This window comes from Prinia subflava, chromosome 5 (assembly GCF_021018805.1).
Source record: "Prinia subflava isolate CZ2003 ecotype Zambia chromosome 5, Cam_Psub_1.2, whole genome shotgun sequence".
NCBI classification, from domain to species: Eukaryota; Metazoa; Chordata; class Aves; order Passeriformes; family Cisticolidae; genus Prinia; species Prinia subflava.
Window position 1 is genome coordinate 32,174,270 of NC_086251.1, and position 16,149 is coordinate 32,190,418.

At 33.3% G+C, this 16,149-nt stretch overlaps 1 protein-coding gene across 1 annotated transcript in view; it reads right to left on the reverse strand.

Moving 5' to 3' along the window:
• The window catches only part of RYR3 (ryanodine receptor 3), a 189,194-nt gene that overhangs the window by 105,549 nt on the left and 67,496 nt on the right, over positions 1 to 16,149 (reverse strand). Inside the window, exons 12-23 of the mRNA XM_063398804.1 lie at positions 13,482 to 13,603; positions 12,029 to 12,197; positions 10,896 to 11,034; positions 9,106 to 9,201; positions 8,206 to 8,324; positions 5,599 to 5,732; positions 4,731 to 4,972; positions 3,456 to 3,648; positions 1,499 to 1,715; positions 1,197 to 1,301; positions 682 to 785; positions 169 to 252 (exon numbers count right to left, since the gene is read on the reverse strand). Of these exons, the coding sequence (XP_063254874.1) occupies positions 169 to 252; positions 682 to 785; positions 1,197 to 1,301; positions 1,499 to 1,715; positions 3,456 to 3,648; positions 4,731 to 4,972; positions 5,599 to 5,732; positions 8,206 to 8,324; positions 9,106 to 9,201; positions 10,896 to 11,034; positions 12,029 to 12,197; positions 13,482 to 13,603 (1,724 nt within the window). The remainder of the gene's footprint in view (positions 1 to 168; positions 253 to 681; positions 786 to 1,196; positions 1,302 to 1,498; positions 1,716 to 3,455; positions 3,649 to 4,730; positions 4,973 to 5,598; positions 5,733 to 8,205; positions 8,325 to 9,105; positions 9,202 to 10,895; positions 11,035 to 12,028; positions 12,198 to 13,481; positions 13,604 to 16,149) is intronic.

A 16,149-nucleotide genomic window follows, 5' to 3' on the forward strand; every position in this document is an offset into this window, starting at 1 on the left:
AGCAGCATTCCCATTCCAACACCACCACAGCCAAGGTAATGGCCTACCAGAGATGTGTAAGACCTTATCAGGTATGGGGTTCATAGCCAGTATTCTTTAAATGAACTTAGAATATTTTATGTTTATAATAAATACTATAAGATGTAGCTGTTACCATAAGGTACATACTTTTTAGGAAGCTTGACTTTTTTAAGATCTTCCTCAGCTGCTGGATGAGCATGAACAATGTGACATCCAAGGGCCAAAAGGGTTCTGGCATAAAAATGGCATTAGTGAAACACAACATTATAGTTCTCATGCATTGTATAAATATGGAGAAGAAATTATATTTAAAAAATGTGAAAGTAATCCAAAATAATGGTATTTAAAAAACCAAATATTTTAATTTATCAGAAATAACAAATAAGCCCCCTTCAAAGACTAAAAAGGCACAAATCTATGGCTTGAGATTTCCACCACTTTATTAAAACCAATGGGAATTTGTGGTGTTTTTTTCTTTGTCTCTCTGTAGAGATGAAGTTTTTCTACACCAGTCTGATTACGTTCCTGGGACTTCTAGTAAAGTTAGCAGAATGTCTTTGAAGGAGATATTTGAAGGGTTTTTCTATCTTACAACAGTATGATGCACTTGACTAAAAATAAAATTTTAAGACTTTATTTTCTTTTCTATTTAAATCTTACTTGAGGGTTTCAGTTGACATTTGCAGATTATAATTCTTCTCTGTCTCAGGCAGCTTTGAGAATTCCACAAGACATGGATGATGCCTTTTATTATCATCCCGTATCTGCAAAAGAAAAACAGGAAAGAGTACTTTCCTGATAGAATCAAGAATCACAGTAGAAACCCAGTAAATTCTTTACAGTAATGGAGTCATTATAAGCAATACCATTTATCTTTGTTCAATGATATCTACTCATAACTATACAAATCTCCTTTTCCCATGATTTATTTAAATGTACACTATAACTATTCCTCCATAATGAATGAAGTAACAAAACAAAGGAATTCAAATGGTTTAAAAACTCATCAGAAAGTTAATACCACTGTCTTCTCCCAGCTCACATGGTCTCCTGTTGTTGGTAATGTGTTAGAACACCATTGCACATTTTGTTGAAATTCCAAGTCCGGATTTGGGCTGGTGGGAGACTTTACCTAATACAGGTGACTATACCCAGACAGGTCATTCAAAACATACCTTGCCGTATGTCCAGCCCAGTTCTATTTTATTCATTCCCCATAGTTCATGGATATTTTCAGCTAGTTTGTCCCTGATCTTTTCAAGATGAAAAGGAAGAGCAACCTAAGAAAAGAGCATAACAATTCAGGAAGTAAGAGGTTCCAGTTACCACACCTTGTATGTCCAAAATCATCTAGTTTAGTTAGTATATCACAACAAACAATTGAAGAATTTTTAAGAAAGAGGTAAGATTTTATATTGTGAATTTAAATTTTGAACAGATGTATGTTATGAATCTCCTTATTACAAACTTCACATACCTGACTGGTGTCTATTGGACAAGGGATAAAAGAAGCTTGTGAAAGAAATTGTGTTGTACCCAACAAATCCCTCACTCCTTCGAAATCTCTTTTATATTCTTTGACTGGTTCCAGTTTCATCTTCTCCTTTGGAAGCAATGCTTCGTAACAGGGAGCATAGCCAGCAGGAGGCAGAAATTTAAATTCTCCGTGACGTCCACCCAACAAGAAACGGACTCTGTGCAATTTTCAATGAAGCAATTAGACTCTTAAGTCAGCATATACTATCATTATGAATAAATAATGTAGAAGCCTATGCATTTATTTTACTACCATTTACAAAAATGCATGTGTGCTTCATGTTTTGGTAAACACCAAAGGGCAAGCAAGCAGTCATACTAGCAGATACTGTCAGTAAAACCATCACCTACCCCACTATTTTTAAAAAATTTGTTTTGGCCAAAGAAAGACTAATTATTTAATGTAGTAGCATATTTAAATATTTCTCACTTAAAATTAAATGGTTGTAAGTTGTGAATTTTTTAATGGATTTAAGGGATTTGGAAGCAAATCTAATTTAAATTGGACTCTTACTCTAAAAATACAATTGGGATTATTGATACATAACTTGAAATTTTTAAAGTTACTTCTCAGTGAACACATGCAGACAGTTTGGCACATGAGAGAAATAAAAAACCAAACAAAACACTAAAACCATAATACATTAAGAAAGCAAACAATATTATACCGAATATTACAACTGGGAATGAGTTCCAGAAACACAACTAACATTCCTTGTAAACACCTAAAATGTTCTTTTTCTCCTCAGATATAGATTTTTCATATATATTTGAGTATACCGGGAAAAACAACAAAGACAAACACTATCCAGCTACTTTGGTCCTCTAGTGAACAAACTCTAGTGGTAAATAAACGCAGAAATAAAAAAATTTAAAAATTAAAAAAAAAAAAAAAAAAAAAGCCTGTTATCGCTAGGAATTAGGCCCTACATTTGTTGTGATGGGGTGACCAGAAGCCTATAGCAACATTAGAACAGATTAACATACTTTGTTTACATTTTTAAAAAGAGGAGAAAAATTAAGACCCCAGAACATCCTCCTTTACTCATGAACTCAGGATTCTCATGTAAAAATATTTTCAGTGGTAGTAATAGACAAAGATGACAGCAAACATCTGCTGTTAACGTCAGCTACTATAAACTACAAAGGAAAATGCTCTCAAAAGCAACATCAAATAAGAATGAAAAAAAAGAAAATTATTATACCAGTTTCAGGAGATTTCTTACAGTAAAAAAGTAATGAACATTTTCAAAAGCTTTTATTAATGCACCTACATGGTAGAGTCAGTCCTGGACAATAAATAAAATTGATTTACTAAACCTTTCCCAGAGTTCCTTTATTCTGTTTGATTCTACTGGAGATTTTCTGAATTCATTGAACACAGACAACAATATAAACTGAATACAGTAAGTTTCAATCTCAGTATTTTAGCAACAGAAGAGGTAAGAAAAGGGCAATATTAGAAAAGAGATTCCAAAACTGCTTCTCCGCAGTTCTGCTTCCTACTGTGAACACAGTACCAGTTTTCATGATGATTTAGGTTTTTTACTCCCTGCTGAGAAAGGCAGTGAGAACCCTAATTAGTGCCAAATATGGTGCTGTGTTTCTAATGTGCTTTTTTCACTGATAATTGGAATGAAACAAAATTAATTTCCCCTAGGTCACCAAACACCCATAAAACAATACTGTCCAGACATTGCCACTTGGTCAAATAGTTTACAGGCTCACATTTCACTTTTAAGTGAAATCATCACTGAACAAATCATTACCTCCCTGCCTTCCTTCCAGCTGCTATTTGGGCAGAATTGAAGCAACAAAACTGAATAAATGATGCTAGAATTTCAACAATATTTTGTGCGATAAGACAGCAACGAAAAACAAAATTTAGTTGTACTTACTTTACACCTGCTGATAAGCTTACGACAGGGAAGAAGAAGCCTTCTGTACTGAAGTTCTCAAACATCCCCTGTACAGGCTGTCCATTAATGCGGAATGAAATGCTGGGTACACCTAAATCCAAGCAGCAGCTAACCACATCATCAGAGGCTAATAAATGCTGATTGACAGATGCAACAGCTCTGGGTACCCGACCTAGGACAAAAGTATTTAGGAATCAGAAGATGTAGGCAGGCTTAATTCTTTAAGATTATTTATTCAGACATTTCTAAAGGAGTATGTTACAGATGTCTCCTAGTCTTCTCTGAAAAAAGATAATTTCTGACACTGGATAATCGTTCACTAGTGTCGAAACAAAATACTGAATTATGTGTGTCTGCACACTCATATTTTATATACAAAACACAACACTAGAACAAGGTTAATATAATTGATAAAGGAAACACTCTCAGATTATAAATTATTAGAAATAATGTCTTAAAATTTACTTCATTCATAGACACTCTCATAAAAACACACATTTCATTTGCATGGCCCCACTCAATTATTTTCAGAGCAATTACAGAATACATAAATGTATATGACATTTAAAGGCACTGGGAAATATGAGGAAACTAAGGATTTTGTCTACATGCCTTGAAAATTGCACATTAAAACATAAGCCACAAATTGAACAAGCTAAAAAAATAACCATCATTTACTGTGCATGCAAGAGAAATCAGGAAGAAAAAATAATGTGCTAGTTGTAATTAAAGACTCTATACACAAGGACTAAAATAATGAAGTTGGCAGTAGCATAGCAATTAATATTTTTTATTGACAAAACTTTCATGAAACTTTTTCTTAAAATTTTTATTCAATTTGTCAGATCTATCAACAGGTTTAAAAATAACTGTCATTTCCTTCAACTGTAGATTTAAAGTAAAATAATAATGCAGATGTCAATTTGTATAGAATTAATTTATCTGAGATCAACGCATCCATTGATTTTAGACAGATAGAATTAAGTCAGTATTGATCTAGATCTGGAAAATGCCATTCTGTGATTAAAATCATTAAAACAGCAGCAATCTGCTAAAAAGCCTAATTGGTATAATTCAATATTGGCTAACATCTCAGACAAGAAGTCTGGTCTGAACTTCTAAGTAACTTCATGATAACCTGGAGTTCTGAATGTGGCTAACTATAAAATAGCATGTTATATATACAAAGATATGGAAGGTAAAGGCAGGTAAATGTTAAATGTAAGAATAAGTGGTAGCTCACACAGTACTCACCAGACCACAGATGAAGGCCATCAAACCCAAAAGAGTAGAGGTCATCACCAACTCCATTGCCTCCCCATCCTTCTCCACCTCCAGGATAGGGGGCATACCCTGAAGTAGAGGCCCATCCAACTCGTAAGTGGGTGGGTTCTGCCGTCAAGAATGGATCAACCTGATCAATTATTAACTCAAAGTACCACTTCTTGTATTGTGCCGAGCCCTCAGCAACGCCCAGAAATATGTTTGGCCGTATGCTAAGAAAGAAAATGTAAGCCAGTCAGTGTAAACGAAGTGTAACATAGGAATTATATTGCTGCATAATTGTCAAATTCACTTTACAAGTACGATACAAGTGTAGATACCCACACTTTGCTTATAATAGTTTAAAAAGTGAACCATTTGTATAAACTAATAAAGCTGCTGTAGAATCATCTTCTAAGGTAGAGGTTCCATGCTTTGAAAAAGTTACAGTCAAAAGAGAAATGACAAGATCATTTCCTAAAATCAAAAAACCAGGAGAAAGATTGCCAGGAAATCAAGTCTCTCTTAATAAGAAACACACAAGTACTTCGAAGTATGTTTACATACCCTGTGCCCTGTTTTGACTCAGAAACAAGCAACATTTATGTTTCCATTTTAGAGCAGCTGATTATGAGTGAGCAATTTCTGTATGATGCCAGGTTCATACAAATGTCATATTGTCAGTAAAAATGTATTTTTTCCACAAGTTAATACATAATGCAGTATCATTTACTAAGGTGTGTTTCTCAATATTGAAAGCTTTGGGACATTTCTTAGGTTACAGTCTTTTATTCAATTAATTATTGAGGATATGGAAATTCAATTTTTCCTAATATAACAGTAAAACATATCACTGTACCTTGTCACATCATTAATCAAACGTGTTTGCAAAAGTAAGTCTCTTCTAGGCAGCAAATTGTCACAGATCAAATTTTGATTGGCACGGACTGCAACTCCGTTACAGACACAGAGAGAGCAAAGCACATCGAGAACCTTAAAAGAAAAATCAGAAGAAGTAAGATAAAGGCAACTAGGAGCACACACTATTATTCAGTTGTCAGCTAAATTTACATTTAGAATAGTCCTAAAGGAAGGCATATAAAACACGTTCTTGTTTTCTATATACTTTTCACATATTTGTACTAAGTATTCTGCACTACTGATAGAAGATATCAAACCTTTGTGAAACATAAAATCAGGGTTTGAGAATGCATCAAAAACCTTCCTTTACCGTTCCTTAGTCTCATTTTGATCAGCAAAAATAAAGTTAAAACAGCTATGTTTAACTTTTAACAGCTAAAACAGTATGTCAAATCCTTCAGACTTTTTAATTAAATGTCATTAAAAATTTGAATATAAAATGAGATTCCTTGATAAATTTTCTGCAGCCCAAAAAACTTCCTGTTTCATTGCAATTCTCAATGGCAATGATCTGACAACTTATGAGTATCTTCTGGAAAGAAAGTTTCAATTTGAGAATTTAATTTATAAAAAGAAAAATGCTTTAAAAGTTCACTATAAAGTAAAACAGAATTTCAGAAAAATATTATTCTAAAACTTCAGATTTCCTTTTCTTTTTTCCTGGAGTCTGAAAATTGGAAGAGATTGATATCATTCTTCCAGAGTACACGAGCAGGAGGTTTTGGAAGAGAGGAACATAATGTTGCTTAGTGCTGAGGAACAAAGCGGCACACTTAAACAAAAAACTAGAGAAGCTCCAATGTGTACTTGACCTCTGCCAAACAGTCTTTGAGCAGTGAGCCCAAGTGGTCTAAATTGCTACACACAACCTCCATGACAAAAGGCACATCTTCGCACCATTGATTATGTTATTATTATTGTACAACTCCAGAAACAGTAGAATATAAAATTCATTTTAGCTACTCCTGTTGTCTCACTAACGAATTTACCACAAACCCACCATTAACAGCTTGCCCTGTTTAACCTAATATATTTGCCTAAACAATTTTCTATGTTTCAGCCCATGCATTTTCCTTTCTACCACCTCTGCTATTGGACAGAAACCATCTAGCAGAAGAACAGAGGTAATTACTTAAAGAACCACATAGGCTCATACTCAATTGTAAAGCATCTTAATAACATTAATGATTACCAGGAACTCAGATTTTACATGTAAACTGTTTAAATAATCTCTGTGAGTTTGCTGACTCTATTTCTGACAGAAGACTTTTAATTTAAAATGTCCTTCAACTCAATCATTTCCAGGACTATTTTGCTCATTATTTTTCAGATTTCCTAAATCTCAACAGAATTTCTAATTTAGTAGAACAAGATATACTATGGGTGGAATTAGAGATGAATTCATTTCTTCCCAGCCTTCATTACTTGCTGAGATATAGTCAGACACTAAAAATGGAAATTAACAATTTCATTAATGGAAATGTTAATGGAAATTAACATTCTATGTAACAATTACCCAGTATAATTCTCCTGTGTACATTTTCTGTTTCTGCTGTAAATTCTCACTATAAGATCTACATTGAGCTGTTTCAGAGAAAAGGTTCTTTCTAGGTGACTGGCATAACAGAGTGATCTTGCTAAGAGGTAAGAATAGCAAGCTAAACTTCCTGCTGTAATTTCAACTTTTTTTCTTATGCCTACTTATATCAGTTCATACTCCTTAACCACGCTTAAAAATTATTTTCTCCTTTACTGTATCTGTAGTTGGTTAGGTTCTCTATATTAGTGATTTATAAGAGAAGGTCATTTCAGCTCACTAGAACTTTCTCTGTTCTTCCTCGAGGTTATCAGTCTTTCAAATAAAATTTTAATTGAGGAAGGAAACTCACATCAGAAAATCACACAAAAACCTATATCTTCGTCTGTGTTGTGATGTCATCCTGGTCGCAGCCAGAAACTCTGTTCACCTTCTTCTATCATAATAAATTGCATATTGATGTCTAAATTAATTTCATCCAGTATATCTTCTGGAAACTCAGGGGTTTTTTTCTTTCTTCAGAACACCTGTGTTTTCAGATATTTGGATTATTTTTCTGATTTTTCAATTTATTTTATTCTTTTTTGCTACTATTATTGTTACTCAAGTTAGGAATGACTTTGCAGGATATAGTTCTCTATATCTGTGAATGCAATGGTAGTCCATTACCTCTCCAGAGCCCTGAATCACAAAGCAAGCTACTCTGCCCACTTTCTTAAAGCCAACAGAATACTTAATTTCTCATCAAATCCAGTGTTCTGATTGGTTATCAATATTTCTTAACTGTTTATTTTTCATACAAATTTTTGGTATTTGAAAATTGCTGAAAAGCAATTATATATTAAACATTCTTTTAAAATCAACAAAGAAATTCTGCAGATGTACTTTAAGGTTAATTTATTCCTTTAAAGGTACTAGATTTAAATATTTCCATGTAGACATTCTCATCTTTTTCTTCCCACAAATTATTGTAAGATTAACCTTACATCCTGAGTTTTGCAAGCATACCTTGTAATTGCGCCCATGTTTATCCAACAGTGAAATAATGGATTTGATGTGTTCCTCAGATATTAGATTTAAAGCTTCTGGGCTTTCAGTCAAGATGCAGTGCAACACTTCCAAAATACCTATATCAATGCCACACAAAAAGCATTGTCATTAAATCACCTGCACCACTGAACACAACCCAAAAGCTCAGTAAATCATCTTACAAGATGTTGTGTTTTCTCTGTCCTAAAAGAGAATGAAACGACTTCTAAGGAGTAATTACATGAATATGGTACATTAAGAATAAATGCATAATAAAAATGCTAACTTCTCTTTTCTTTTGAATATAGTCACAATGTTAAAATCATTTGAGAAATTTGCAAGTTTAGCTACTTCTTTTAATGGAAGAGGTAAAAGCTTTAATAGGGAGCACTATATAGTGTATCAATATTTTGTTGATTACCCCACTGTAAAAAAACCCCTATAATCTACATCTATATGGGGTTTATATGCATGTCACAAATATGTCCTCTTCCAGGGTATACCACTCTTGATACTGTTTGACCCAATCCCTTAATTGGGATTAAGGTCCCTTAATAAAGATATAGTATTGCACATAAATTTATTGAAGCAAAAAAATGTTATATGAATGTCTCTTTAAATATATTACTTCTGTCAATTAAAATAAAAATAACAAACAAACAAACAAACAAAAAACCCCATCTCAAACCAACCAACCAAAAAACAAAACAAAACAAAGGCAAAAAATAAAGCAAAACAAAAAAATAAACCCAAACCAAACAAATCCCCAAGAGTGTATTTGTTTTTTAATATGTGTTGGCTTCAAGGAAAGCTGCACTGTCAATAAGGTAAAGAAGGCGTTATCTGATAGTTAATTTACATTGTAAAAGTGAGTCTCACCTGAGGAAGATTCTAATCTGTCCAGTTTACTGATTAGCCAATCAAGGTTACAGGAAAATTGAGCACAGTTATTTCTGTTGCCACGAATGAGAGCAGCTGGAAAAAAACACAAAGTATAATTTTATAACAGGAGATTTTCATGTTAAATCAACAATGCTTATCATATGTATTTTAGCACAATTTTTGGAGTAACTCCATAAAGCAATGAAAAGACAAGTCCATATTTGTTACTGTAACAAAAAATTTAAATTTTCATTAATGTGAATACTAGCAACTGACATATTTTCTAAGGAGCACATAATTTAAGAAGTTGAAAGGGGTCTACTGGATAAACAAGAATCTCAACAAAAAAAAAGGGGGGGTTGTGTTTTGTTTTGTTGCTAATTTTAAATAGAATTATCCAGCACCCTTGCTTGATGTCAAGCACTGTCATGATTGTGGGGCTGAAGGATTTATTTTTCTATTTCTCCTACCAAGTGTGGGAAGATCATATGCAGAAGTTTGAGGTCAAGTGCAGATTAGGTATACTGTAAACTATAGTTTAGTTCTACTTTCTGATTACAGTGTTGTAGAATGCATAGCTTTTAGTCTTTCAGTAGTGCAGACTGCACTTTGAAAGTTCAGCATTCAAGTCTTTCAAGCAATATTGTTGCTTTTCTTCCTTCTAGAAGTCATAGATCGTAGGGAGAAAAAAAGTAACAAAAAAACACCTTTTGTATACAATTGCCAATGATTTTTGTTATGAAGCACAATAAATGTTACATCAGAACAACTGTCTTCAAAGTGTACCTGCAGATGAAAAATCAAGATAAAATCTGAAAAAAGTCCACATAGTACTAAAGACTTTCTTTTGATTCTGTTTTTCTTTAAACTTGTAAGACTGTAGTAAAATGCAGCCAGAGGTAACTTTTTCGTTTCTAAGGCAATGAGATTTCATCAGAAGCACCTGCTTGTCTGTTCCATGTGAATAACCTCACACTTCAAAACACTTCCCCTGGTTTCTTTTATTCTTGTCCTGACTCTCAACTTCTTTATTTCACTATGGATCAGGAATACCTTCCTTTGTAATAAAAATAGAATGTATTTAATCTCCATCAGAAGACAAAATTCTCATAAATGAGGAACAACACAAACTAGGTATCAAGTAAGAAATGTAAAGAATACATATATACATACTTTTCCTGCTCTATAATTTTGATCAGTCTACAAAAGAGAAGCAGTTTGCTCCTGAACAGCAGTGATCTTGATACTGTTTGACCCAATCTCCTAATTCATCAGTCACGTTCAATACTGACCAGATATAGTATTGCTCATAACAAATGTATTGAAGAAAAAAAAGGCATTGATATTGAAAAAAATATTTCTATTTCATGTAATTATTTTTATTAACATAAATATTAAGCCTCAAGTGACAAAAATAGATTGAGCAGACCTGACTACTGCTTTTAGACTTTTTTTCTGTTTCATAAAAAACCTGTTTTCCAGTTATTCTAATTTTTGGAATAATAACATCTGTTTGCATATCACAGGTACATATAAATTTAAAAAAAATGTTTTGGCATACTTCACAGAACTTTTTCTTAGCTGAGATCTAATTTTCTGATGTATAATTGCTCAATAAACTCTGTTCTCTGTAATAAATAACTGTAACAATGTGGAAGAAATTCTATATTTTACATAATAAACTGAATAATACTCAAAGTATTCTTTGGTGGTGAAGCAGCAAGTAGGATACCAAGCATATGTATTCTTGAGGTTTTTTTACATTAGTAGGTTTTTGAAGAACTTACCTAACAATTTGTAAAGGAGATTCAAAATTTCTTTCCATGATGTACCACCATGTTCTTCTCTTGCAATTCCTGCAAAATGAGCTGCGCTGTTGTAGTCATTTAAGCGATCAATGCAATTTAGAACTAGAGCCAGCATTCCCTAAATACAGATGACAGAGAGGAAAGTGAACTGTACATGGAAACGCACTGGTCAGTGTTTTTTAAAATACTTTTTCCTCTATAAATTGGAAGGTTGCATTATCTTCTGTTAGGAAAATCCCAAACAACAAACCAGTTCTGCTTCAAAAAATATTTGAATATGTACTTTTCTGTATAAAAACAATTAATTTTAGGGAATTATTCCTTACACAACTAGGTATTAGGAAAAATAAGGAATAAAAATCTGAAAATAAAGGCTTTCACAATTTTTAAGGACATTCTTTTTTATATAAAATCTTCCTTGCATAAGGAAAAAACAGTTTGAATTTAGATCAAAAGGAATTTTCACTGATTAAAAAAGGAGGAAATTTTACTATCCAATAAATTATCTGTAAATCAAAGACTTTTAAATACTACAAGAGATTTGTAACTTCACTTTGCTTGCATACTCAAATGGTATTGAAAACCTGCAAACAATTCAAACGTGTCTAAAAACATCATAAAATATGTTTAGTATTTCTACAAGAACGCTGTTATTCCATTTTCAGAGAGGAGCAATTCAACAATTATGTAATACACAACCTTCTCTAAAACTGGCATTCTTAGTTTCTAGAGGTAAAAAGTTACAGGCAGGTTCACAGTACAGAAAAGATATCAGAAATAACATCCATTATTGACCCAGGTTTTATCATTCATTTGAAGTATCCAGGTTGTACAACTTCACAGAGAGAAAAGGAAATTTCTTGTAAAATAAGATCCATTTAAAGATGCTCAGAAGTATTAAAATCAAATTTTATCACAGACCGTGTGGCTTGTGACAAGTTTAATATACTTACATATATATATATATATATATATACTTTTTTTTTCAACTAGAAACATTACATTACAGATCATATGCATACATCTAGATGATAACGTGCACACATCTAGATTTTTCTCCAACTTTGTGAGACAATACATTTTAAATAATGCAAAAATCCCTTTCTCTATACCTCCTCTTTGAATAGGTTTTGTCTGTTTTTGAGTGAGCGAAGTTTGTTCTGCTTATCTTCATGTTGCAGGTCTTCTTCGGGAAGCTGGAAGTAAGTGATGAGGTCTTGCAGAGTCTGAGCCATCTCCTCAACAGGCAGGGCGGTGGGTGATAGTGCTCTGTTGTTTCCACTATGGAAAACAACAAGACTGGCAGCATTCATCACTTTCCCACTGTCATTTACAGTATTATGTAGCAGCCTATTCTCTTTTGGTACCTAAATCAAGTCTTGTTGCATGTATCAAATATGAATATATGCAACGGATGATCTGAACTGAACATCATTCAAACATCTATTATTTGGGTGTCCAGCACTCTGAGCTACCTGAAGTGGAATCATATTTTCCTTTCTGTGCTGATATAAACACAGAGAATGTTTTTTAAAAATAAAACAAAATAGAAGAAGAAGAAGAAGAAGAAATACAATTCAGCAAAAAGTAATTGGTAATTGGTTTTGTTTAGATACTTTAAGTCTCATTAAAGTTATAGGTGTAATGTACAATAACAATAGCAATTATTGAAGTTATACACCGACAATCTTTTGGAAAAAGAACACAAAAGTAGCAGGTAATTCTAACCATGAATTACATCTTCTGTTTACTATAGATCTTTAGGTCTTTATTTATTATATTCCATATAGTAAATTAGAACTTTATTTACTATATTCCATATAGTAAATAAAGAAGGTGGGATTTAAAAATATAAAGCCTTTCAATGAATCTCTGTTGTCAGTAAAATAACGTCTTTTTCTCTTCAATTATTTTCTCAGTCTTGAGTGATAACCCAGTTTTCCACAGCCTGACTATTACAAATATTATCATCTAGCAGGCACTGACTGCTGGCAAAGGTGGCTGTGTTTTATATCCTCAGCCCAAGAAATACAAAGGTGTGGTGCAGGTTCTTGAGGTACTGAAGTAATAATGTTTTAAACACGTGCTCATATGGTGGGCAAATAATTAATTACAAACTCCTTTTTCTTTATTTTTTCATCAAATATCACATGAAGTAGTGCAAGGCTGAACACTCCACCATCATAATTAAAACTTCTGGTGAGCACTACAAAAAAATAGATTCTTCAGTACAAAAGACATTCTTATAGATGTAATTACACAAAGTTCTAGGGGCCACTGAATACTCACTAACAGAGTTTGACTAAGATCAGTTCACATGTTTTCTTCAACCTGGGTTATTATCCTGCTTGCTTCTGGCTTCAAGGTATTAGATTTCATGTAAATCTGTTCATGTAAAACTGTTCTATCTATTTAACAGCATTACTTATCAAAATTTCAAATTTCAGTCAGTAAAAATATATTTCAAATAGCTTCTAATTTCAAATGCTTGAAGGGAGGACATAAGGATTCTCTTAGAGAAATTCTTATAATTTCAGAATATTTTAAAACCAGGGTAACAACTACCTTATAAAGTGGCTGAATAAGCTTGTAGTATTGCGAATGATTCGAGCAGCCTGGGATTCCTCACGCTGGCATCGTTGTAATGTGAGACCATCATCCATATGACCTTCTTGGTGTAGTATAACCTGTTGAGAGTCAGTAATTACAACAATAATTACTTAAAAACACTTTCTGCTTTTAAGTGCTTTTTTCCTTATTTCAGTAATGCACTGAAAAAAGTAATTTGCATATATGTAGATTTGTTAATCACTTTATCTAGACACCCATTAAAAAACTACATGTTTTTCAGTCTCACATAAATTATTCAGAGAAGCCAATGTAATGTATTTTTATTCTTCACAATTTATTAAAAACATACTCTTTAAAAACATTTTCAAATTGTAACAAAAAATGTCTTTTTTTCTATATTCTAGCTCTCAGGGAAAGAGAAACTTCACTTTCTTAAGCATCATTTATGGAGGGATTTATGCTTTGAGATTACTGACAAGAAAAATCAAGCTGGAATGACAAACAAATATTACAGTAGTGCTAAAGGAGCAATGGCATTTATGAGCAACTTCTGATTCATTTACCTATTTCTACACAATATGTTGTATTATCCAAACCAAATATGAACATATGAACTTCAAGCAATAACACAGATCCTTTTGTGGGATTTTAATCTCTCACTTGGAAAAAAACACACAAAGTCACAGAAAGCTAGTGTCACTTTTAGATATCACAAAAACAAGTCTTGGTCATTTTGAGTCATTAAAATCCTACAGCAATTTCATGAGAAGTAAATGTGAGTTATCCTGCCTCTTTGACCAGGAGCCAATCTACTGAATTCTCCACCAAAAAAATGTATCTTTTTAGCTTTGAGTTAATAAGAATTTGCAACACACATTCCCAGTTAGCAGAGTAATTCTGAGGGCATGAACAGTTAACAAACAAGTAATGTTATACAAGTGGTTGCTGCCACAAATGGGTGAGTTATTTACCAACAGCTTTTGTACATACTAGCATATAGGTGTATCAAAGAACAGGAAAGTGATGTTTCTCTAAGCCTGGCAAAATCTACACGACAAATGTGCTCTATTCCTTCAAACGTGCTGAGGAAGAGCTTTTAAAAGAGACCAACATCCGCTGCTGACTTTATCTGGACAGCAGAATCCGTGGACATATGATAGAGAAGATTGGGAAGATATTTTTGAATTATTACATCAATAATATTGTCTTAAAGGAGACTAGTTTAAAATTTGGTCATCTTACCTCTTTTTTCAGATATTTCTTTATACAGAATCACACTGTGGGTGACTTTGCTAGCTTAAATATCACTGTTTCCATAGAGAAGGTCCTGAGGTCTCTAAACTAAAGCGTAAGTAAAGATCTGCTCTTCCCATCACAAAACAGTAAGAAAACATTTGACAGATAAATCTTTCCCCAGGCCATTGTATGTAGCTCCATATTTTGGAGCTACAGGAATGAAAACATTTGACAGATAGGGTATTAAAGCTGTCATGCCTTGCAAAATAATTGCATGTTCATTATTGTAGAACAGCTATGCACTCTTCTCCTTAAGTATGCAGTGGATGAGGGAAAAGTCTTTTAGAATGACCTAATCTTTCCTATTTCTCTGGCAAAAAAACCCCACAAAAAACCAAAACCAAACCAGAAAACCAACAAACAACCCAAACCTCAACTAAATCATCCAGAAACATCACAATGACAGGAAATTGCTATTTTGAATTCCAGTAAGTACATCACAGGCAGAGGCATCCAGCGCTGGCTACATCAGTTCCTCAGATAAAACACTTCTCTGCATATAAAAAGGCATTTGGCAGTGCCTTGCTTGTTGAAGTGCAGCAAGGCACTGATCAACACTGTGAACAATGGCCTCCAGAGCGTGGATCCAAATCATGTAGCATAGGTTTTCTGTTCCCTGAGCTCTAGCATTTTGGAGCTCTGCAGGAGCTCATTGCTTGCACAAAAGCAAGCTCTCAAACTGAAAAGATAGACTTCCATCACTCACTGGATGGTGGAGGGGTGTTGTCAAGAATACTGATGTAAACATTATTATTACCTGGCAAAATCTTGAACCCTTGGTTACCACAGTATCAGAGAGAGAGAGACAACAAATGAAAATTCTGGCAGAAATCGTGCAACAAAAGCCTCATAAATGATGCCAAAATTTCTTTCATATTTGTTAGTATAATAATTAGATGCATGAAACTACACCAAAGCCAAATAACAGAATTTTTAACTTGGAATTTTTAGTATTTTTTAACAGCATTAATCTCATAGTTGCTTTCTCCTCTCTGTAGCTTTACAGAAGCTGACACTCATAGTAACTAGATTAAAAGCATCCTTTGCCTCTTGCAAAACCAAGGTATTTCTCAATCTTCCTAGGGCTAATGAGTCATGTTCCAAAAAGTGCAGGCCAGCTTCAAAAGGAATACAGTGAGTGAAAGTGAAAATTGCCTGACAAAATGATGGCAGAGGATGAATACCAAGCAATGACTTCAGTTCTAATGTAGAAAAATTAATTTTATATGAAATGTAAATAGATGTATATCTCAAATTGCTTGCAAGATTATAGCCTAGTATCATATATTGTAGGGTATGAAAAACTGTTTCTTGCCTCCACAGGAAAATCAATTGCATGAAGCTAGAAAGTTTGGATTTTCTTCTG